The sequence below is a fragment of the Eschscholzia californica genome, unplaced genomic scaffold (assembly GCF_041429995.1).
Source record: "Eschscholzia californica isolate CP2 unplaced genomic scaffold, dmEscCali1.0.p SCAF_3, whole genome shotgun sequence".
Taxonomy (NCBI): Eukaryota; Viridiplantae; Streptophyta; class Magnoliopsida; order Ranunculales; family Papaveraceae; genus Eschscholzia; species Eschscholzia californica.
The window spans coordinates 48639095-48662144 of NW_028238420.1; the positions used below are offsets into that span (position 1 = coordinate 48639095).

Consider the following 23050-nt stretch of genomic DNA (forward strand, 5'->3'; position numbering starts at 1 on the left):
GGTGGTTTTATTTTTTGTTTTCACTGCTTGAATATGGCTAGTCTATTATTTTCAAAAAGGAAAAAAAATATTATTCAGTCTTTGAATAAGATAAATAAAAATGTCATATTTGATGATACATAAAGTGGTCAACTGTTGACCGAAGTCAATAGGTCAAGAAAAGACCAGAGCCTAACTGGTCAACCCGTATCATGGCGGCAGGACAGCTGAGTCCGAAGAGGTCTGTCACCTAAGCCCAGAAACGAGAGGTCGGCAATCATATAAGAAGCTTTAACCTTGTTCCGCCTAAAACGCAACCACGTTTGCCTTGGGATTCTCAAGAAGTATAAGGGGGTCCATGTAAGCAAGATAGATGCCTTACGGCCTTAACATGAGAAGGTAGAAGCGCGCGGCACGCTTACCGACTTAATCCTGAATCTTCTTAAAGATCTCAGTCGGCTACGATCCTAAGTGTTAACTAACTTGGGATTCAAGAGTCTTAAAGGAGGAAACATCTCCTAGAAGATCTATTAACTCACAAGATATCTACCAAGTATCCTTGAACACCATGATATGAGATAAACTCGAGAGGAAATTCTAAATCTCCTAACTACCGAAGAGTAGTCTTAATACTGCCAACCACAGTCTGTCCAAAACAACCTATAAAAGAACATCACATCACCTTGATCAGAGCATCTCCGAACGTGCTCTAAATCTCTATACGTGGAGTTTTTCAAGTTCCAAATGAAGCTCTATTACTCTATAATGTAGAGATGTGAATAGTGACCCTTCACATTTGATGCCTCACTATTCACATCTCTAGATTATAGAGTTGATGAGACATAATATATTTTTCTTTTGTTCTCATAAAGTTTGTATTTGAGTCATTAATATGCTTTATAAATTGACACTTGTGTCCTATTATTTTTGTATTATGATAAACTAATAATACTAGTTAATTAAAATTTTATTAATAAGAATAAAATACTTAACAAAATACAAAAATAGATAATAAATAAGACCATATCATCTCGTAGAATTTAATCATTTTTCTAAGACGAAGCATCGCCCAACCTTGCCCATAAGTGCTCAACCAAAGCATTTCTCAACGTGTAATGACCCTCTTTATCTTTATTTATTTTTATGTCGAGATAGAAATTGTGTAACTTCAATGTCATCTTCTTAGATATCTTCATCTGAGTCAAGTGTTTCATAAATCTAGAAGTGGAGACGGAGGTGGAGACTTACCGGATTTGTGTAACTACAATATTAAAAATACAATATTAGTGAAATAAGTAACTAATCATCTTTAACAATTACTTGATCTTCTTCCACTTGTAAATCATCAAATTCTTTTTGAAGCTCCTCCATTGAGGTGATTTGTGTAGTTTCAAAATCATCCCAATCCTTCACAAGTATAAGTGCTTCAAAAACATCGGAATTTAACCGACTTCTTCTATCACTTAAAACTCGTGAACATGCACTAAAATCCGACTCCGATGCAACGACTGATGCGGGGAAGAAAGTAAAATCACGCGTCATTATTTGTAAAATTGAGTAATAAATCCTATTGGTTCTCCACCATTGTAGAATATCTGGAGAATAATAGTTAAAAGATGAAGATTAAAGAGCTTAAGAAATGGAAAGAAATAAAGATTGAGTAGAGATAATGTTTTTCAGTGAAATTGAAATTAATTTGATAGGTTATTTATAGATAAAAGAGGGGGGTGGTGGTAAAATGACTTAAATTACCCCTCAACAACTTGAAAACGGCTAGTTGAGGGGCAAAAAGGGCCACCTAGTCGTTTGACTCTTAAAACCTCAAAACCTGACTGTTGAGACGGGCCGTGTAACCCGACCCATCTCATAAAGCCCACAAGGCGGGGCCTGGCCTGGCGGATCAGAACAACATGCCCAGCCCGGGATCGGATAGTAACCCACTAACCCCATCCTACCTGGCCCATTGTTCGTACGGGACAGGCCGGGCCTATATGGAACGGGCCCAACCCGCCCCGGCCTTTTGAGCACGGCAACCTGTATATAAAACAACTTTCAAATAAGGGAAGGAGAGAGGCGGTGCTGGTGGGAAGTTCCCTAAAACCCTAAGAAATAAGAAAAGGGTTTTTAACAGATTTAACTCACATCACTGATCAATTTGGGGAAGAAATTTAGGATTTGGGCAAAGAAGAAACAATAAGAAAAGGGTTTTTTACAGATTTCAGTTTACCTAGATAAATTCATAGTCTTGAAAACACTCTTCAATGGCGACCATATCACAGTCCATGTCCGTGAAGTCTCTCAACAAATCAGAAGGACGGAAACGCTTTGTCGTAAGTTGCTTAAGTCACTATTATCATCTCACATTGATTCATAAATTTTCCTCCTTTTTAAAATTTTTCTTTTGTTATAATCACTAGTTCAAAAGCTTTGGGCAAAGAATAGAAGAAATAGACATTGATGTTTTTCGAAATCTAGAAGCAGTAAAAGCTGAACCTTCAGATGGTTCTTCATTTCTCAGAGATTGCCTTATTGAATGGAGGGTATGTTTCATCTTGTTAATACCCACTTTGTGTGTTTATTTCGACATTCAATTATGGGTAATGTGATAAATTGAGCTGCTTTTATCAATTTCTTTTGTTATGGTATAGGAATTAAATACGGCGGAAGATTTTATTTCATTTTACGAGGAGATGTTGCCGTGGGTACAGACTTTACCTCAAGTTTTACTGCACAAGGAAACAATTATGTCTAAGCTTCTATCTAGATTGAAATTTGAAGCTAGATTGTCACTAGAACCCATACTGGAGTAAGTTGCCAATTTCCGATGCTTAATAATTATTAATGTGTTGTCATCTATTTTCCAGTGATATTCTATTCTTGATTGAGGTTGTGATAAATTTGCATGTAATTCTGCCATTGTAATATTTTGAAACAAATTTGTTGGTTTTCTATAATTCATTAGCTCAACTTAGATACAATGAACTAGTTCGGTGGAAAAACAGAATAGACATTTTAAAATTCGTGAAATAATCCATGAATGGGTAATGACGTGCCAATGTAAACAATATGTTTTTCTTGAGTAGGTAATAGTTTTGTTATTGTGTTTGTTGAAAATGGAGGATGCTAGATTTAACCATCAGTGTCATCCGTGAGCAAGGTCTAGCAAGGAGTGAGCGTGAGCAAGTTGTTGAAAAATGACATCTCATTCTGGTTCTAGGAATATTTACTAAAAAAAATAGTATAATCCAGAAATAGGTTTGTGTAAGGTTCTCATTACTGAAACTTGAAGTTATGAACTTATGCATGATGCATCTCACTTTGTCATTCTGGTGAGGAATTTAAAAGACAGACATTTTGAGTTTCCTAGGTGTAACTAGAGAGAGTTAAAGGATAAAAATGCAGCCGATTGTGCTTGTTAGGAAATTTCAGGTGTACGAGTTTAAGGAGGCTGTAAGGATTTTTTTGGGAGTAGTAAAACTATTACCTACTTACTCACCTTGACATATTCTCTCACTCTTCACTAATACGAAATGCCATTTATATCATTTTTGTTTAATGATCGCAATATAAATTGCATATTTTGTATTTGAATCATGCTCAATGAGAAATTGGAAGTAACAATTGTATCACGTGCAGGTTAATTGCTGCTCTATCTCGAGACCTCCTAAATGATTTCTTGCCGTAAGTTTCTTTTGTAGTTTATACCTTAACTATGTACTTATCCTATGAAGCAGAAACCTGCTTCTTGTTCATTTTCATTAGATCCAGGTTCTTCTGTGGGAGTTGTATGTTTCTTTTCTTTAGCAGTGGACTTCAGTTTTTAGGCTAATTTTCCTTACAATTTTGTGCAGATTTTTACAACGGATTGCCGTGTCAGTGTTGTGCCTACTTCAAAGTGGTGCTGATAGGGATCCTGAAGTTGTTGAGCAGGTTTGAGCCAAAGTGCCACTCCATTTAAAACCTTCTACTTTTTTAGTGAACCACGAGTACTTTACTAGTTAAATATGAAGTTCGCAGAGCGAAGCTAACTTTTGACGTGGATTCTTTGGTGTGCAGATTTTCAAGTCATGGTCAAAGATAATGATGTACTTGCAGAAGTATCTTACACGAGACGTTGTTCATCTTCTAAAGTAAGTAAATACCAAGGAATGAAACGAAATTTCGCGAAACGCTTCAAAAATATAGATTAGCGGGACGAAATAACACTTGCAACTATTTCCGGCATAATTTCCACCGAAATTGTTCGAAGTTTCGAAATTTCCACCGAAATTGTTGGAAGTTTTGAAATTTCCACCGAAATTGTTGGAAGTTTTGAAATTTCCACCGAAATTGTTGGAAGTTTCAAAATTTCCACCGAAATTGTTGGAAGTTTAGAAATTTCCACCGAAATTGTTGGTAATTTCAAATTTTCCACCGACATGATGAAAATTTCGACCGATATAATAACAATCTAGCAAAAAAACCGGAGAAACTAATACTAGAAACGTATCTCTTCCTTCATCATTTTCATCTTCATCTCTCAAAGATATCTCTTGATTTTTTTATGTTGCTTTTAATGTTTTTTTAATTCTATTTGAATGATTTACGACCTGACATAACTACCTAAATTGATTTTGTCGTAGTAGCACCCCTAATATAACTGTGTAATTGACAATACCTTATCAAACTAACATAGTTTGTAAGTTTCAAAAACTAACATAGTTTGTTGACCATTAGTCTATTAATATTATCAGTAAGAATGTTATCTTTGGGTGTTATATCCAAAATGTTATTCAATTTACCTTGGGCGTAACTGTGTAAGTGTTAATACTCCCTCAAACTAATAGATAATGTTATTCCGTTAGACACATCATTTATATGCTTCATTATGGTTTAATATTATACTTTTTGGAATTTGGACCCACCGAAACCGAAATTTCATTCCTTGGTAAATACCTTATGTGGGGTACTTCTATTATCTCCAAACCAAACATCGTAGTAATTTAGAACTTCAAAACTATATTATGTTGGAATGAGATATCATAGAACCAATACACTCCTAGGCCTCCCTCTAAATCTAGGGTTCGTCGGAATGGTATACTGACTAGGGATAATATTGTCCACTGGGCAATCAAAATTACTATAACCATAAATAGTGTCTTCCTCTGTTAACAATTAGCCCAGTAATTACTGCCAGATTCATTCTCATTATGACTATATTTGCTAATTCATCTTTCATGCTTTATGTAACCGCTGGACTCGGCACTTACAAAATTACATCCTTATTTCTTCTTGAAGGATTACAATTGATTTAAGATACAATCCTAAGGATTATGTCCGAAAATTCATGACAGAGGCTGTTTCGTTTGTGCTGAGAAATGCAACTGCGGAGCAACTTAAAAAAGGTATAACTATGCTGATGTTCTCTCGTTCATTTATATATTTATTTATTGAGTTAGTAGTTATTCTTCTCCAAAGTATCTTTTTGTTTCCTCGTTTCCAACTAGCTAGTCATGAATTACTTGTCAAACTAAACAGTTCATAGAATGACGGTGAAGTGTCTCTGGCTATTGGGGATCAACCCTGCATAGAAATGATTACCCAAACCTATTAGGTTCTTCATTTGATTGGAGTTGAAACATCTAATCCTAATGGAAACATAATAAGTAACTACAAAAACACCTAAAACAAAAGAAGTACATAAAAATAGAAAGCAAGATTACATGAAATCTGAGTCGCGAAGCTCGGTCACGAGTCTACCATGGGTTCTACACACATCAGTCATTGACTATAGTAGTATTCCTCATGAAGAGGTGCTTTAACCCAACTTTTGTTCTGTTTTTTCCTGAAGGCAGCGGTATTTTTTGTTATAAAGAACTCCAATCTACATGCTTCTTGCCCTTGTCTCTCTTTCTGCAAGTAGTTCCATTATCTTCTTTATATTGACGAATCAGCGGGCGTACCTTTTCTTTTTTAGTACTTTTAGATTCATATGGTAATCCATATTGTGGCAACTAAATGCTTCATGCAACAGGTATTAGAAGAGTTGTTTTGGAAGCCGTGGAGGATCCATCAGATGTGAGAATATCTGGGGCTAGTGATTTGTTATGGTATGTAATGAGAGGAGGTTCATCAAGGTTACATTCTAAAGCTGAACAAGTGCTGCGGTTTCTGTTGAACAGTTCCATATATGGTATTTCTGATAAACCTAACCAAGGTATATTTTATCTCTTTCAAGGCTATGGTTATATGCGACTATGCGTCATGAGATTTGCATTGTAATGGGCACCCATGTGTTTTATTGTCCATTGTAAAAAATTGTGCATAATATTCTTGATTTTGTTTCAATTATAAAATGATGCTTGGGCTTCTATTCTGATTTTGAATTCATTTGTTAGAGAATTACGTCCGATTCATGATATAGGCATTGAACCGTATGTACGATTAACATGTTACTATTTATTTCTGTAATTGTATTACTGGCAAGGAATATTAAAGTTCTACTTATATGAAGTAATAAATATTATTAAATTTTCTAAATGACAAGTAGTAGAGAATGTAATATGAAGTAGTAAATATTGAAGAAGTAGAAACCTAAGAGTTTAGCTAGTATTAGTTGACGGATTTTAAGGGTTGGCAAAATCCTATAAAAGGAGGGCCTTTGTTCTCTTTTGGTTATCATCTAATCAAGTAACTCTCTTGGTTGCAACTTGCAAGTATATTATTTTTGTTTTTCTTATTGTTTTTTTGTTGTTCTCTTTTTGTTAATTTTTTTTGTAGTATTTCTTAGTTTAGTTCTAGTTCTTTGCACGCTTTCTATCCTAGAATAGTTGGTCCAATCTTCATTCTGATGTACTAATCAATTCACCAAATAGGATGAACATATCCTCGGTCTTCTAGTACACAATTAGAGGAGCAAGGATGTTATGATCTGCATAGATGTGACAAATCGATTTTAAAACAATGAAAGGAGCTAAGGAATTAGACAATTAAGTCCTTCTGCCATCAAAGATCTAATGGATCTTTTTTCTATTACATCCCTGAGTGGTTCGCTCTTATGCAGGGTCAGAAACTGTTGCTGAAGTTGTAACTGCAACCTTCGGAAATCTCTGTGAGGAACTTCCACCGAAGGAGTTGACTTTGATGTGGGATTGCTTAGTCAATGAAATTTCTGTATGTGTTGGTAAAGAGAGCTTGTTATTACATCTGACTCGCCTATTATCTATTCTTGTTTCTACTATCCGTTCCAGTAATCGGGGAACAATTTCTGGTGAGAGAAGAATCCATTTTACTATTGACTTCATTATAATCCTATTCTGGGCAGAGTTCTTTCTCCTTGTTTCTTTGATTATTACTGGGCTTTTCCTTATTTCCTACTTTTCTTTTCTTTGTATGGTTATTTATATAGATTATCAGCCAATGCTTGATCTCGTCGGGATGCTTATTCACAAAGTGATCATCCCTACGGGCAGTGTAAGCACAAAGACTTCTGATGTATTTGATAGGGTGCTACAGTTAATGTTGTGTCTTCTTGATGGAGTCAACTCAAGCAACAGGTCTTCCTTATCAAGCATTTCATTGCAGTGGGCTCTTGTATTTGAGGTACAAAATAAGAGGTAAGCTCCAGAATGATCATATATTTAGTTTGATAGTTTGAATTAAATGGAACTTCATTCTAAATATTTGTTGTCCGAACTGCAGTTTGGTGACTTTCATTAAGGATCTACTTAAGAAGGATCCTTCTATACCAAATGCTTTTCAATGCCACATAATAAGGTATTTTTGACACCCCTGATTTTGTCAATCTTCTGCTCTTTTTTTTCACGCATATCTTAATTTCTCGAATTTTCTTTTCAGTGTAATTTGTAAGATGGGTAAAGATCCTCCACCGCCATCGGAGGAAGTTATTTATTTGATGCTTTCATTCTTCGAGAAACTAGGAGATAGACTGAAGTCTTCGAAGGATGGAGAATCAAAAGAGGAACTTTCAAGATTGGGTAGTTTTCTGCGGGAGTCTATATGCTACTGGATTTCGTTGATAAATAATAATCAACATGGGGATCCATCAACTATTTGCTTCGATGAGACAAACCTATCACTCATATGGGGAGCAGTTACCTGCTACCCTCATGTTTCTGTAGCAAAGGAAAACATAACGTTACTGATGGACTTAATAGATGCACTTGATAAGCTTATGACGATTGATGCAGGTAATGTACATTTTTTCTGATATAGTTGGTTAATTGACTTATTATGCGAGGGGGTGTCTTAAGTAGTCGGTAGTTGGATTGTGGCTTCATCCGATCAGTAAACATTATATATAACGTGTCTACCGTACGGCGATGTGCGTGTGTATGTCCAGACCCAAGAGGCCCGAACTCCTTATATATGTATCTGTAGTTAACTATGTTCTTGCTTCTTCCTCGATCTGTTTGGCATTTTTTTTTCGGAATATGTTCGAGCTAATGCAGTAAATGGTTTTAAGTTTTAACAATCTGCATATATGTAAGCTTGACCCATCGTCTAATCTAGGCATCTTGTCTGTACACTCATTGTAGATTTATCAAATGTATCTTGTAAATTTTTCATTGCTAACTGGCTTATAATTTAGTTCTGATAAAAGAGAAAACTGCAGGTGTTTGTACACACTATTGCCAAAGTCTAGTTGGTGCAGCATTAGGTTCATATATTAAATTGCAACCATCTGTAGAGTCTGCTCGTGCAGAAACGAGCAAGGTTTTGGACCTTGCAAAGAAATACAGATCATCTCCACAGGTTCTATCCGCTGTAGCTGAATTCTTGGATTACACACAGGGGTGAGATGATCTGTACCTTATATTTGGTTATGTTTATGTCAATATCATCATGGTTTTCTTTCCCACTTAGGAACTTTTTGTTGCTTGTATGCTTGTCTCTTTTCGAGTTTGGAAAACTGCGGGTTATTTAAAATTTTTACTAATTGTTTGAATCATCCTTCAATATTGCGAATGTCAGGTCTACAGATCAAGCCTATTTAAGTGATAAAACATTTCACCCAGAGTTTGTGGCAGAGAAAAGTAGAAATGCAATCATGGAATTTGCCGATAATTTATATCACCCAGACAAGTCCGTTCGCATTTCTACACTAAGAATTTTATGTCATTATCAACCTCTAGACCACCATTTGTCTGCAAAACATCAGCCTCCTGCTCAACCGTGCTATCAGAATATGGATTACTGTAATGTACGTTATTTTATAATTATCTTCTATTTACGAGCTTGTCATCAATGAATACGTATTAACATTTGAGTTCCAAAATCAGGTTACTGAGCTGCTCCTTTCCATTGAGTCGATTCCTTTGTCGATTTCTACAAGCAGGAAGGTTATTACATTACTCTCCAAACTACAGATGGCTCTATCCGGTGGAAGGATATCTGAAGCTTATTTACCGTTGCTTCTGTATGGAATCATAGGTGTTTTTCATAAACGATTCGAGCATCTGTGGGAGCCTGCAATTCAGTGCCTTACAGTGCTGATAGACAAATACATAAAGCTTGTGTGGGACATACTTGTTTGTTATCTTGCGAAATGTCAAATGGAGTTTCTGGCCTCCGACAATAAAGTTGAGAGACCTGATGTCGAATCCTCGAGCAACTCAAGTGGTTCGTGACAAACTTTATCTTCTTCAAGTTCTTTCCTTTGTTCTGAGGTTCTGTTACTATTCAAGGGAGATTAATCTTTTTCTCAATGACGTCGCCTGTTTCCTGGATATCTATGAATCTGGAATACCAGATTGCTATCTACTATCTTTTTCATCCTTGAATAAGCATAATAAGATTGTAATTGATCATAATTTAATTTTAATTGCTCTAATATTGCAAGTTTGATTACAGATCTTGTCGAGTCCTTCAAGTCATTTTTAGCTTGTGATTCTGATGGGACACCACGAGCAACAGTTTTGTCTTTGTTGCTGCGGTCCCTCCAGAAAGCTCAATCTGTTACGGAGTTTCGGTCTCGCCAACTTATAACTTTGTTCTTCAAGTTCATGGGTTACCCTGGTGATGACATTGTGAGGTGCTCTATTATTGGTTTCCGTACATAATTTTGTATGTTCGAATGTAATTGGCCTTTTCTTTTCTGTTCTGCTCACGTTTAATCATATTTTCCTTAACGCTGAGTCTGCAGTGTGGGGAAATTTACGTCACATGCTTGTAAAGTCAGAGAGTGGCAGGTGGTTCTCAAAGAGTGGTTAACCTTGTTAAATAAAATGAAGAACCTGAAGTCTTTGGATCAAGACCAAGTTCTGAGGGAGATTTTGGTAAATAGGTTAGTGTTGTTTAAACCTTTTGGACACGCACTTTCACTTTCTTAAACTACTTTTGGGGATGCAACTATTTTAGTTGTCATAAATACATTCTCTTCCACTGCTAAAATTAACTGATAATTTGAATATGCTTGATTATCAGGGTTCTTGATGAAAGTGATGCTGACGTACAGATGAAAGTTCTTGACTGTCTGGTGAACGGAAAATATGATTTATTGGTCCAATACGAGCAACACCTGAAAAATTTGATAAATTCAAAATCTTTGCGAGAAGAACTTGCTACATGGTCTCTATCTAAAGAATCTCATCATATTGAAGAAATGCACAGAGGGTTTCTAATTCCAGTAGTTGTAAGGTTGCTAATACCGAAAGTAAGAAACTTGAGTGCAAATGGGGCACGTAAGGTATGATTTGTTCATTACCGCGGAGTTTTGTTTGGGATAATGAAGATTCTTAGTTTATTGTCTTTTCTATTTATTATGCAAACTATTAGATCCTAAAATACTTTTTCTGATGTACTCCCTTCAATAGCAAGCAAATGTCAATCACCGAAAGGCGGTGATTAGCTTTTTGGGGCAACTTGATGCTGGCGAGCTTCCTCTCCTCTTTGCTTTATTAGTAAAGCCACTACTGCCCGATTCAGATCAATGGTTTTGGAGCTCATATAAAAGCTCCTTAGAAGAATTTCAAGCAACCAGTATTATAAAGCATGACATTGGGGAGATGTGGTTGAATAAGAGATCTGGATTTTTGCATGTGATCGAAGATATTTTGAACTGTTTCGATCAATTGCACATTAAACCATTTCTTAATCTATTAATGGGGTTAGTCGGGCAGATACTTGAAGCGTGCTCTTTAAAGCTTGATAAAAACAATGGACCCTCTCATATGGAAATTCTATCAAGTGATAACCTGACAGTTCATGAGACTATTGGATCAATGACATCCATGGTAAGTGAATTTGTTTTGTGTTTAGGTGTTGACATTCCGAAAACTGATTGTGTGTCATTAGGTGTATATGTTCTTTTTCTGAAGCCCTTCTCTTCTGTATATATATGATGATGCGTTAAGCCTTGTTTGTTGCAGACAGATACAGCTGCAAAGAAACACAAGAGCCAGAGATCTATGTGCCTAAAAATCATCTCATTTGTTCTTGATAAATATGGGGAACATGACTTAGGTTCAGAGTTCTGGGATATGTTCTTTAAGTCAGTGAAGCCTTTAATTGACAGTTTCAAGCAGGAGGCTTCCAGCAGTGAGCAACCAAGTTCACTTTTCTCGTGCTTCCGTGCAATGAGTGGAAGCCATACACTTGTCTCATACTTGGGCAGAGAAGAAACTCTAGTCCCTTCTATATTTTCAATTCTCACCGTGAAAACAGCAAAGCACCCAATTATATCAGAAGTGTTAAAATTCACTGAAAATCTCCTGAATCTAGATAATGATTTGGATGAATGTGAAGATAATCCTGTGAGAAGTGTCTTGAAACCTAACCTCGAGACACTCATCTGCAGTTTACACGGTCATTTCTGTAGAATTTCAGTCAAGAGGCCTGGAAGGATGGAGCTTAAGATTTTCAAATTATTATTGAAGTATATAAAAGAACCTGAAGCTGCAAAACAGTTTGTAGACATATTGCTCCCGTTCTTGGGAAGTGGATCTAAAAGTTCTGGTGAGAATAGTTATCAAAGTTTCACATTGAACAGTTCCTGCTGAATTTACTTGCAAAGTGACAAATTTTTAACTTTTTACCACAGATAATTGCTTAGAAGTTCTGCATGTCATGAAAGAGGTCTTACCTATTGTGGGTAGTGGTAGTACGGGAGAAATTCTTAAAGCCGTTGCTCCATTGCTTATTTCTGCTGGACTAGAAGTTCGACAATGCATATGCGATATTCTGAAGAGTATTGCTGTAAATGACACATCAGTAATCTCTCTGGTACGACTCCTGTTTAGACTTTTTGTAGTGGACTTGTAAATTTCCATTTATTTTTTAAGCCAGATTAACCCTTTGGGTTTCTTTACTGAAATTCAGGCAAAGCTTCTATCTGAATTGAACGCAGTCTCACCATCGGAAATTGATGAACTTGACTATGAGACTATAACTAAAGCTTATGGAACTATCAATCCAGATCTTTTCTTTACTATTGGAGAAGATCACGCTTTAGTCATCTTGTCACACTCCATGCATGATTTCTCATGTGATGATTTCAGTCTGAGGCAAAGTGCGTATGGTGTTTTGCTCGCATTTGTTAATTTCTGTGCCATTATTTTGGAACAAGAAGCCAAGAAATGTGAAGAATTTTCTGAACTTGGGGGAGCAATGGAGACGGAAGTGGGTTGGACTAAGTCACGTGTTGAGACAATTGTTAAGAATTTCATTCTGAAGCATATGGGAGAAGCAATGGACAAGGATATTTCCATTCAGAGGGTACTCTAGTTTGGTTATTTAAACCCCTAAATGGTTTCTAAGTTTTAGTATTAATTTTGAAGTGGACCAATTTCAGGAATGGATTGCTTTACTACGAGAGATGGTGTTGAGGCTTTCCAGGATACCCGACTTAAAGCCATGTAGAAACCTCTGCAGTAAAGATGCAGAAGTGGACTTCTTCAATAATATTCTTCACTTGCAGGTAGGAAGTATTCATGTTTTCTTGTGATATCTTGAAATTCTTGTTACTCCATTTTTATTTTCTTCGATTTTACAGATATATAAGAGAGGTAGGGCGTTAATACGTTTCAGAGATATTATTGTTGCTGGGGAATTTCCGGAGGTGAATTTTTTTCCTATACAGTTTCTAATTAGTAAGCAGGATTTTCTGCTCGTCTACTGACCTTTCTCTTAACCTGCAGAGTATCACAAAAAAGATATTTGTCCCATTGTTCTTCAAGATGATGTTTGATGCAAAATCTGGGGGTAAAGGAGAACATATAGGAGATAAATGCTTGGAGTCGCTTGTAGCTATTTCCAGCCGCATGCGTTGGAACTGGTATCGTTCGTTTTTACTTGGATGTTTTAAGGAAATAAAATTCAAACCAGACAAAAGAAAGATTCTAATACGGCTAATATCCAAAGTCCTGGATAAATTCCACTTCTCGACAATTAGCTCGAGTGTAGAGTCGAAAGAGAAACCTTCTGAGGGTTCAGATCATGGTAAAATTATATTTAGTTCCTCAAATGTGCTAGACAGATGCACATCATCCGGTGACGCCACAGAGATACAAGTGAGTCTTCAAAACACGGTATTTCCGCAGATACAAGAGTTACTGACTGCCGATTCTGAGAACCTCGAAGCTACCATCAGTGTTGCTGCCCTGAAGTTACTGAAGTTGCTCCCAGTGGACACCATGGATTCACAACTTTCAAGCATTATTCACCGTGTTTCTAACTTCCTTAAGAACCGTTTAGAAAGTATACGTGACGATGCCAGGGAAGCCCTATATGAATGTCTCAAAGTGCTAGGTCTGGAATACTTGCAATATATAGTTAAAGTCATGCGAGCCACCTTGAAGCGAGGATTTGAGCTCCATGTGTTGGGATACAGTCTTCACTACATATTATCCAAGGCCATTCCTAAACCTGTTGTTGGAAGACTAGATTATTGTTTAGAAGAGCTATTTTCAGTAGCCGAGAATGATATTCTTGGAGATGTCGCTGAGGAAAAAGAGGTCGATAAAATTGCTTCAAAAATGAAAGAGACAAGGCAAATAAAGTCTTTCGAAACCCTGACGCTTATTGCTCAGAGTGTTACTTTTAATTCCCATGCTCTAAAGCTACTTTCACCTGTTCAAGCTCATCTGCAGAAGCATCTCACACCAAAAAAGAAAGCGAAACTCCAAAAAATTTTGAGTAGTATAGCTGCTGGAATTCAATGCAACCCATCTGTAGATCAGACTGATCTATTTATTTTTGTCATTGGACTTATTGAAGATGGGATGGCAGAAAAAACTCAAAAAAATATGGATTTGGTAAAAGAAAATCCAAATAAACAAGTTAGCAATGGAAGGGGCAAAAAACGAGATGCTTCTGATCGTATTGTTGGTTATGAATCACAAAGTTCGCATCTTATCACGGTATTTGCTCTTGAGGTACTGCAAAATCGTCTGAAGAGTATCTACGGGAATAAAAAAGGCAATAGTTCAAAGAAAAAGAGTACAAAAGAGAAGGAACTTGTTCAGGAGAAAGATGAGGAACTTCTATCGAAGTTAGATCCGTTTGTAGAACTTCTAGGTAACTGCCTGAGTTCCAAATATGAAGATATCATATCTAGAGCGCTTATATGCCTTCAGTCATTGGTGACCAAGGATTTGCCCTCTCTACGATCGCAAGCTGATAAGATCAAGAATTTGCTACTAGATATAGCTCAGAAATCAGGAAGCAACACTAGAAGTTCTCTAACGGACTCCTGTCTAATATTGCTAAAGGTGCTACTGAGCAAAACTAGTATAACCCTGTCAAATGACCAACTGCACATGTTGATCAAGTTTCCTCTTTTTGTCGATCTTGAAAGGAATCCCTCTAGTGTTGCCCTTTCACTTCTGGAAGCCATAGTTAAACGGAATCTCGTTGTCCCCGAGATATACAATCTTGCAACTGAAGTTCAAAATATGATGGTAACAAGTCAAGATGACTTTATCCGTAAAAAATGTAGGTCTATAATGTTGGAATTCATCCGTAGATACACCTTTTCTGAGAAACGCATGCAACAACATTTGGACTATTTGATAAAAAATTTGAGGTAAAGATTTGTTTATTATCTTGGCCTTGAATATATTTCTCAAAATTTGCATAATTCTTAGTGGGTGATTTCACATTTTGCAGGTATGAGCATGCGAGTGGAAGAGAATCTGTGCTTGAGATGCTACATGCTATAATAGTAAAAAACCCGAAAAATGTGATGGATGAGCAGGCACCTACGATTTTCATATATTTTGCGGAGCGTTTGGCTAACGAAGAAGAAAATAAAGTTTCTCGCATGGTTGGTGAATGTATAAAGGAATTGATGAAAAATGCCAACCAGCATTCCTTACTTTTGGATTACAGTCTGAACTGGTACCTGCATGGGAAACAGAATATATGGAGTGTTGGAGCACAGGTAACCAGAAGCTAGTCTCAGATTAGTTTTAGTTTTGAGATTTGAAAGTGTACTATGGGTGTTTTTATTTAGTGACAAGCCACTGATGTGTCATTGTGGCTCTGCAGGTCCTAGGATTTATAGTTGAAGTTCAAACAAAAGGTTTCCGGAGTCATATAGAAACTGTATTGTCGAAGGCAGAAAGCCTTTTGAAATCTGCTATGCAGCTAGATCCTTCTAATGAAGCTCTAGATCCGTTGCGGAAAGCGGCATATCATTCTCTTATTATGTTCAAAGAGATGCTAAACCAGTTCCCAGACCTGTACTTCAAGAAGGATCACGAGGTAACTTTCACTTCTGTCAATACTGTTGCAACAAATTCAAGTTCTTATAATAGCTCTTTACTCTGCTTTTGAAAGCTTTGTTGGGTTGAAATTTATCTGAAGTAAAACCATTATTGTTATCTTCTCTTATTTCTTAGTGTAGCTTCCGGAATTCACAATTCGAACTCTGGGTAGTGCTATATGTAACTTCTCTATCTTTATCTACACTGCTTCTTTCTGGTCATTGTGGCAAACCGAAATAGCTCCTCTTGGACGCAATCATGTAACTTGATGGACTTGCATGCAATGTGAGAAAGTTAGGTTGATTTAGAGGTTGTTACAGAATTATGAATCTCGCTCACGACTGTTACTCGCTGTTATGTCCAAAAAAAGCTCATGATAACACTTTCAAGGTTCAACATTTTTTGCCTTGATGTTTAGAATGCCCATCTGGAAATCCTTGTCGCCTTTGTAGGAAGGTCAGACATATTTGTCATCTACACTGGGTGATTCTCGAAGCACATTAACTGGTTACAGAACCATTGAACTTGTTAGGGATGAAATGCCACTATAACATGAACACCAGTACAGGAGTCAGCTTTGAACTTGTTGGGGAAAACTTTTGCATGCATATGAATTTCTTTTTACATTTGGACCAACCATTGCTGCATTGTATAAGAAAAACATCAAGCTAGGGCACTCTATGGAAATTCACACAAGATATATCTGGTCGTTAATTGGACGTCTAGAGTCTTGGCTAGAGACTCTCTGAGCAGACCATGTAATCTCTCAAATGATGGAAGTCTTTGTATTTCGAGTCTAGGTTTCTCTAATGGTTTTTGTTGAGTAATTACTATGAACCCAAGGCTTTGTTAGATGGTCATGTATCATAACTTTTTGCCCCTTATATATGCGTCTTCGTTTCCTTTTCCCCAGGAGATATGGAAAGCAATAAGTGAACTGCTGTTGTATCCTAGCATGAAGATACGTCAAATATCAAACAGCATAGTGTCAGCCTATTTCAGAGAAGCATCCAAGGTTGGGAAAGATAAATCTAAAAGCATGTTACTTCTGACGCCAAGTAAACTTTTCGCAGTAGCCGTTTCACTCTGTCACCAACTTGAAGCAAACGTGACCGATGAAGCATCCTACGTCCTCACTCAAAATCTTGTTGTTGTTATATCCCATCTGAACTCGTTGGCAAGACAAAAGAAATCCATGGATTTACGTGAATTTTGGTCCTCCCTGGAACTCCATGAACAAAGTTCTTTCCTCAAGTCTTTCCAATTACTTGGTTCAAGGAAAGGAAGAATCATGTTAGGGTTTGCTACTTCGGGTGTGAAGGATTCTACTGATGAACCAGCTGAGAAGGAACATCTTCAGTCACTGCTGGTCTCACCCTTGCTTAAGAAAATGGGGAAGATGGCACTCCAAAAGGATGAAATACAGGTAAGTTCGACGGTTAATCTCTATTATATTCACCTCCCCAATAATTTTCGATTCCATTCACGTCTCTTATGATTTTTCATTATAACGTGTGCAGATGAAGATCGTTTTCAATTGCTTTAAAATTATATCATCAGATTTTGGGCAAGAAGGTTGCCAGCAGTACGCTACGCAGATATTACTACCAGTGTATAAAGTCTGTGAGGGATTTGCAGGAAAAATCATCTCAGGTAAGATATAATAACCTTAATCAGAACTCTACCCAAAATTCTAGATTAGTTTTCACTGAATATTGTAGAGAGAAAAAAAATATGCCCACCTGTTCTGGGTTTCCCAAAATGATATAGTTATGGTGTCTGAGTTTCTTGACGACCTTCTGTTCCGCCTTTGGTACTGTTTTTGTCAGATATGAAATTTGACTCGTGCTCTAAGTTCACTCGAGTCAGATTTCAGAATGTTTGGTTATGTCTGACTAGTGATGTGCGACTCGTTCGAATGGATGATTTGAGTTGACGTTAGGTCCATTTGAGTTCCAACAATGAGAAGAAGAAAGCCACCACCTTCGTCGGAAATATCCAACTGGAGTTCTGTTGAGTTTGTTTAATTTATATGTAGATGAACATGTACAAATCGTCCTAAATTTTCCGGTTACATATTTTCTTGCTCTGATTGTTTTGTTCTTCCAGATGATGTTAAACAATTAGCCGAAGAGGTACGCAAGAGCATTCAAGACATACTAGGTCTCGAGAGATTCCTCGAGATTTACAACTTGATAAGGAAGAACATGAAAACAAAGAGAGACAAGAGAAAGAATCAAGAGAAGGTCATGGCTGTTGTGAATCCCATGCGCAATGCCAAGAGGAAGCTTCGAGTTGCAGAGAAGCACAAAGCACACAAGAAGAGGAAGATAATGACAATGAAAACGGGAAGATTTGGAAAATTCTTCTAGACAAATTGTTAAGTGTTGATGAAGATTGAAGAGTGTAAAATTTTTGACTCAGTAAAGGCCTTATTTTGTATCATTAAGTTGATAATATTCTACTTATTTCAGATATCCCCGAGTCGTCCTGTCAATATCTTTTCTGCTTTTGCCGTTCGAATCCAAGCTCAATTAGAAATGCCCTAACAAGAGCTGATGAGGTCTTACAAGCTCATACAAAATGACTCGAAGTGCTAGGTTTTATTCTTGATGAGAGTTTTCACAAATTCGCACGATACATAGTGCGTGGCTTTAGGCTTATCTAACTCGGACAGCTGGGTCAAGGTGAGGCTTCACCAATCACATGAAGTGACTACCGCTCGCCTTCATATCCAGTGTGGGACTAACAACAACTATCTTTACCTTTACATTAGGTCAGATGTTTTCCTCTTCCACAAGGGACACATGGTCTGAATCGATCTGCACTGGCCACCCCTACAACATGAGACTTAGGATCAAGTATCTTTACTCTGATACTAACATAGACATTGTTTCTGCTTTTTTTTACTCACCCGTCCTCTTTCCTTCTGCCCTCAGCCAAGTTGTTTGTGGCATGAATGTGTGACATGAACATATCGAAGACCCAAAGCCACTACTCCAAGCCAACTAGAACTCAGTTTCGAGGCCAACTAGACCTAAGTTTCGAGGCATGGCTGACCCCAATTAATTGAGACCTCGTTGTAGAAGTACCCAAGGAGATGCTCCCCGTCTAGTCAATAGTATACGACCTTTACAACGAGAAAATGATCATATAACCGAAGACTCCCAGACAGAACAGAAACTTTACCCGTTATTGAAGTACAAAACAGAGACTGCTTCTCATTCATTAAGAGTAGAGTTTATTTAGTACATACATATACACATTCTCAGTTTCTCACTACTCGAGTCACATACATACTTCAAAACCCTAGAACATGGCCGAAAACAAAAACTTAATTACACACGCCCGTTGTGTTTTTCTCTGTTGTGGGCTTTTCAAGCATAAGCACGACCTTCTTCTTGATGTTGGTTAGGACCAGGGAAGAAGAAAGACTCTCTCTGGTTATTAAGAATCTCATTTACTTCTCTAGCTGGTATGTTAAAAGCAAGCTCTTTAGCTTCATCTTGTATCTGGTTTAGCATGCTGTTTCTTCCCACAAGAGGGTTCCTCTCGTTTCCTCTTGCATTGACCTCAAAACACATGATCTCTAAGTTCTCGTCTCCGGTAGAAACGGTAGCGATTGGGTGTCCTGCTGGAGCTACAAATACATCACCAACTGATAATCTTGCTCTTACTTTCTGATATTGTCCCATTTGCTCATGATGTTGTAAGATTCCACCACCACCTTCGCGACGACGGCCATGGGAAGAAGAAGGAGATGATGAAGACAAGTGAGGACATGCCATTTCAAAGTAACCACTACCCTGTATCACCATTGCTATTTTTGTTGCTCTTGAGTTGTAGTATGGTCCAATCATCCCTCCCTGGACAACACCAAAAACAGAGTAGGAATTGTCTTTCATATGGACTAAGGGAGTCTTAGCAATTATGTCAATCAATGCTGAATTAGATAACCAGCTAACCTAATATAGTACCAAAACTAGGTCCAACGCCTATACACGACAAGGCCCTACGCTATGTCTTCCTTGTCATTCAGGAACGCGTGAGGGTACACGTGAGAACATGACCGATTCCCGACATGCCCTACTAATATGTGTTGTGTGGCATTCGACCGACACGTGAGGGGGTATGTGAGATCATGACCCACAAAAGGTTTGTAAGCCCTTTATGCCAAAAGAGTACATAATCAATAACTTGATACCAAAAGGGAAATGCTCCGTGTACAGAAGCTCTAGACTTAATTTTTGACATGTTAAATCGAGAGATAAAAGAACTGTTCAGATCGTAGTCAAACTTTAAACATTTTGTCTTTTACTGGATGTGAGCCAGCAAGTCAAAATCGTTTGCGTACATCTTACTCCAGCCACCAAAAAACCTAAGTTAGCATATAACCATGGAATTCACAAGTAAGGTGGGTTAGTATAAGACTTACCCTAGTGATGTTTGCAAAGGAGACAGCAACATCCATGTTCTCAAGCTGCTTATAATCATCAGGGTTAACCTGATAGAGCTGACCATACTTGTTCGACTGCGTGGGACGATGGTGCAAGACATTGTAAGGCGCATTCGACTCTTTTCCGACGAAAGGCCATGGACCTTGACCATGAGGGGTTAAAGCTCTAATCTGTTCTTGAGAAGCCCTAATAATGGCACCTTTCCTTTGTTGTCCAATCAACCTCTCCAATTTCTCATATGGAGTATTAAAAGCAGCTTCAAGAACATCATTGCTGAAACTTCTATAAAATGATTCTGGGTTTTCACCACCAGGACCAAAGAAAGCTTCAACATGACTAGGAGTTGATACAGGTTGAAGAAGCTTAGCTATATATAGCTTTTCTTTACTGTCTTTGTTAATCAAATAAACCACAGTTCCTGCTGGAATCCTCATAACGTCACCTTTTTCGATATTGTGAGTTTCCCTACCATCTTGTCTCACCAAACTGATTGCTCCCCTTCCTACAAATAGTCCAATATGTTTAGCAACGGTTTAGTAAAACTGTGGCTATTAGGTCAAAACAGTGGTTGTTTCTTTTCAAACTGTCGCTATTTCTCAATTTAAAACTGTGGTTGTTTTTAGAATACTACTAGAGCATGCAAATAAATGAGTAGAGGAAGGTCAAAACCACACACACTTACCCCAAGTGACAAAGAGAACAATATCAGCATCTTGATGATTAGGTACAGTAAATGTATTAGGGTTTGCTACCAAAAGCGCAACTCTATAGTTATCGATTCCTCGTAGAAGTTCAGATTTCTCCGAAAATCGCTGAAGAACCCTAATCTTCCCTTCTGAGGTACGAAGTTTAGTAGTAAAATGTTTTCTAGTATAATAGTACGGATTATTCTCATGTTCTTCTTCTTCTTCTTGTTCTTCTCTACCTCTCCACTCTGGGTTATCACCACTACCACCACCTTCTCTTCTTTTTCTCTCATCACTCTCTCTACCTTTTTTATATTCTTCTTCACATCTATATTTACATAGTTGTTGTTCTTCGCCGGAAACTCTCCGAGTCTGGCAACTTTTTAGGCATCTTTCATACTCTTTTTTAGAACCTAAACAAACACTTGAGGAGACTAGGAAGATTAAGACAAGTAATGGGAGCTTCATTTTAAACACCATGGTTGGTTGTGTTCTTGGTTTAGTTTAGGGTTTTATCATTCAATTTATAGAGAGTGAACTGAGAGAGAGAAAAGGTGGTGAAAATTTTTTGGGTGGAGTTTGTACACGTGGAAGGTTGAGGTACATGCACGTAGACGAGTGTATAGCTGACGTGTGTGGTTAGGTGGAGATATATCGCCGCGTATTTTTGTCGTTTAGTGTGTGTATTAGGTGTACGGTTGCATGAACGAGTACGCGTCTTTGTCGTTTAATTTAGTACGGACGGGTTCTCCCTAATGAGGACAAAAGTTGGGGTGTGGGGGGGGGGGTTTGTTTGTTTGTCTGTTTACTTTACCCAGTAGCTTTGAGCGGAAAAGACAAATTAGTTTGAGGGGTTGGATAACTTCAAGAGATTCTTTGGAATAGAGGTTGGTGTATTAAATATTTGATGTACTTTTTCTATCTTAATCTAGGGAGGTGAATATTGTTTGTGCCTTTGTGGGATACCTAGCTAAGGTCGATAGAAATCTGATCGATTTAGGTGGACAAACATCTTTTAAAAGTGAAGTGAAATTTATCTCTCTATAAGTTGTGTCTGATTGTGCAAGTTGATCAGCATTTTGTCGGTTTAAGTGCCGGACAAACCATATAGTTTATATGATATGAGTATATGAACCAGTTGTGAAACGTGACTATGTGAGGAAGAGCCTCCCAAGATAACTTTGTGTCGAAAAACAACGCACCACTTGTATTAGATTTCAAAGTAAACAAATCTTAGAGCATTTTCAATGGGACATCACTGAAAGATCTATAATAGATCTTTTTATCACGTGTTAGTTAGCATTTTTCTTTTCGAAATGACAAAATAGAGACACTTAAGATTTTTTTTTTGTCTCGGATGGAGATATCTAAATAACTCTATTTGGTAAATATGTCAATTCTAAATTTAGTAAAAAAAAAATAGTTAACAGAAATTTGTTACTTTAAATTTTTAAGTTTGATGAGGTAGCCTTAGAGGAACTCGATAAGACACTCTAATTTTAGAGTCTTTCTCTTGAGAGGTCTCAAAAAATAGAACGCCCATACATTATCAAAGAGTGTTTAATAGAATGTCCCAATAAAAAAGGTTTTTCAGATTAATTATAAGAGTCCTAAGTAGCACTTTGAGTTTTAGAGTTTGAGTGTCTCATTGAAGATATTCTTCGCCCAAAGTCTATTGAAGTTAAAACTAATGTTTATATGAAAAAATTGATGATTCCATATTGGTTGGGGAGAATTTGACATACACCCCCACTATTATATGAATATTAGGACTACACCCCCACTTTTTAAAAACTTTTGATATACACCCCCATCTGGACGGAAACCGTCAACTCAGAGTTAAGTTGGGTGTGTGTGAAACACATGCGCCAACCATGACGATTTTACCCTTTTGTAGATGTTGAAATATTTTGAGCGATTTTGACATACACCCCCACTATTATATGAATTTTTGGACTACACCCCCATTTTTTGAAAAAACAAAAATTTTCAATTTGCCCTCCAACGATCATCTTTTACCTTTTTTCTTATAAACTTATTTATCTTAGACAAGCTAAAAGATCAAAGCGAAAGAACTTATTTATCTTATATGTCAAATAAGATAAATAAGTTCCTCCCATATAAGATAAATAAATTCTTTCGCTTGATATCCCAAATAGTTCCTCCCATCTTTTCTATAGTTTGATATCTCAAATAGTTCTTTCGCTTTGACCTTTTAGCTTGT

General features: G+C 37.2%; 2 protein-coding genes across 2 annotated transcripts; one reads left to right on the top strand and one right to left on the bottom strand.

Annotated features, from left to right (window-relative positions):
* The first annotated feature begins 2033 nt into the window (after nucleotides 1-2033).
* LOC147551163 (ARM repeat superfamily protein) lies at nucleotides 2034-18180 on the top strand. Its single transcript, XM_086665708.1, has 30 exons — nucleotides 2034-2309; nucleotides 2397-2519; nucleotides 2628-2785; nucleotides 3616-3660; nucleotides 3831-3909; nucleotides 4036-4109; nucleotides 5257-5363; nucleotides 5993-6175; nucleotides 7022-7228; nucleotides 7367-7574; nucleotides 7660-7734; nucleotides 7816-8168; nucleotides 8594-8774; nucleotides 8953-9181; nucleotides 9261-9600; nucleotides 9832-10012; nucleotides 10124-10264; nucleotides 10405-10666; nucleotides 10794-11213; nucleotides 11349-11934; nucleotides 12020-12201; nucleotides 12298-12693; nucleotides 12770-12895; nucleotides 12971-13036; nucleotides 13116-15001; nucleotides 15085-15358; nucleotides 15466-15681; nucleotides 16597-17109; nucleotides 17204-17336; nucleotides 17793-18180. The coding sequence occupies exons 1-30, from the start codon at nucleotides 2241-2243 to the stop codon at nucleotides 18053-18055; spliced, it is 8076 nt and encodes a 2691-aa protein (XP_086521834.1). The 5' UTR covers nucleotides 2034-2240; the 3' UTR covers nucleotides 18056-18180.
* Nucleotides 18181-18878: 698 nt separating this feature from the next.
* Nucleotides 18879-21450, bottom strand: LOC147551164 (vicilin Cor a 11.0101-like). Its single transcript, XM_086665709.1, has 3 exons — nucleotides 20823-21450; nucleotides 20119-20642; nucleotides 18879-19549 (listed from the first exon to the last, which is right to left on the bottom strand). Exons 1-3 carry the CDS (start codon nucleotides 21304-21306, stop codon nucleotides 19061-19063), a joined length of 1497 nt encoding a protein of 498 aa, XP_086521835.1. The 5' UTR covers nucleotides 21307-21450; the 3' UTR covers nucleotides 18879-19060.
* Nucleotides 21451-23050: the final 1600 nt, after the last annotated feature.

Coding starts and splice junctions, on each gene's coding strand:
- LOC147551164 (XM_086665709.1), bottom strand. CDS start 21,306: ATGGTGTTTAAAATGAAGCTCCCATTACTTGTCTTAATCTTCCTAGTC. Junction 20,643..20,822: donor TGTTCTCTTTGTCACTTGGG/GTAAGTGTGTGT, acceptor GACTATTTGTAG/GAAGGGGAGCAATCAGTTTG. Junction 19,550..20,118: donor CCTTTGCAAACATCACTAGG/GTAAGTCTTATA, acceptor GGTGTTGTCCAG/GGAGGGATGATTGGACCATA.
- LOC147551163 (XM_086665708.1), top strand. CDS start 2,241: ATGGCGACCATATCACAGTCCATGTCCGTGAAGTCTCTCAACAAATCA. Junction 4,110..5,256: donor GACGTTGTTCATCTTCTAAA/GTAAGTAAATAC, acceptor TTCTTCTTGAAG/GATTACAATTGATTTAAGAT. Junction 10,013..10,123: donor CCTGGTGATGACATTGTGAG/GTGCTCTATTAT, acceptor CTGAGTCTGCAG/TGTGGGGAAATTTACGTCAC.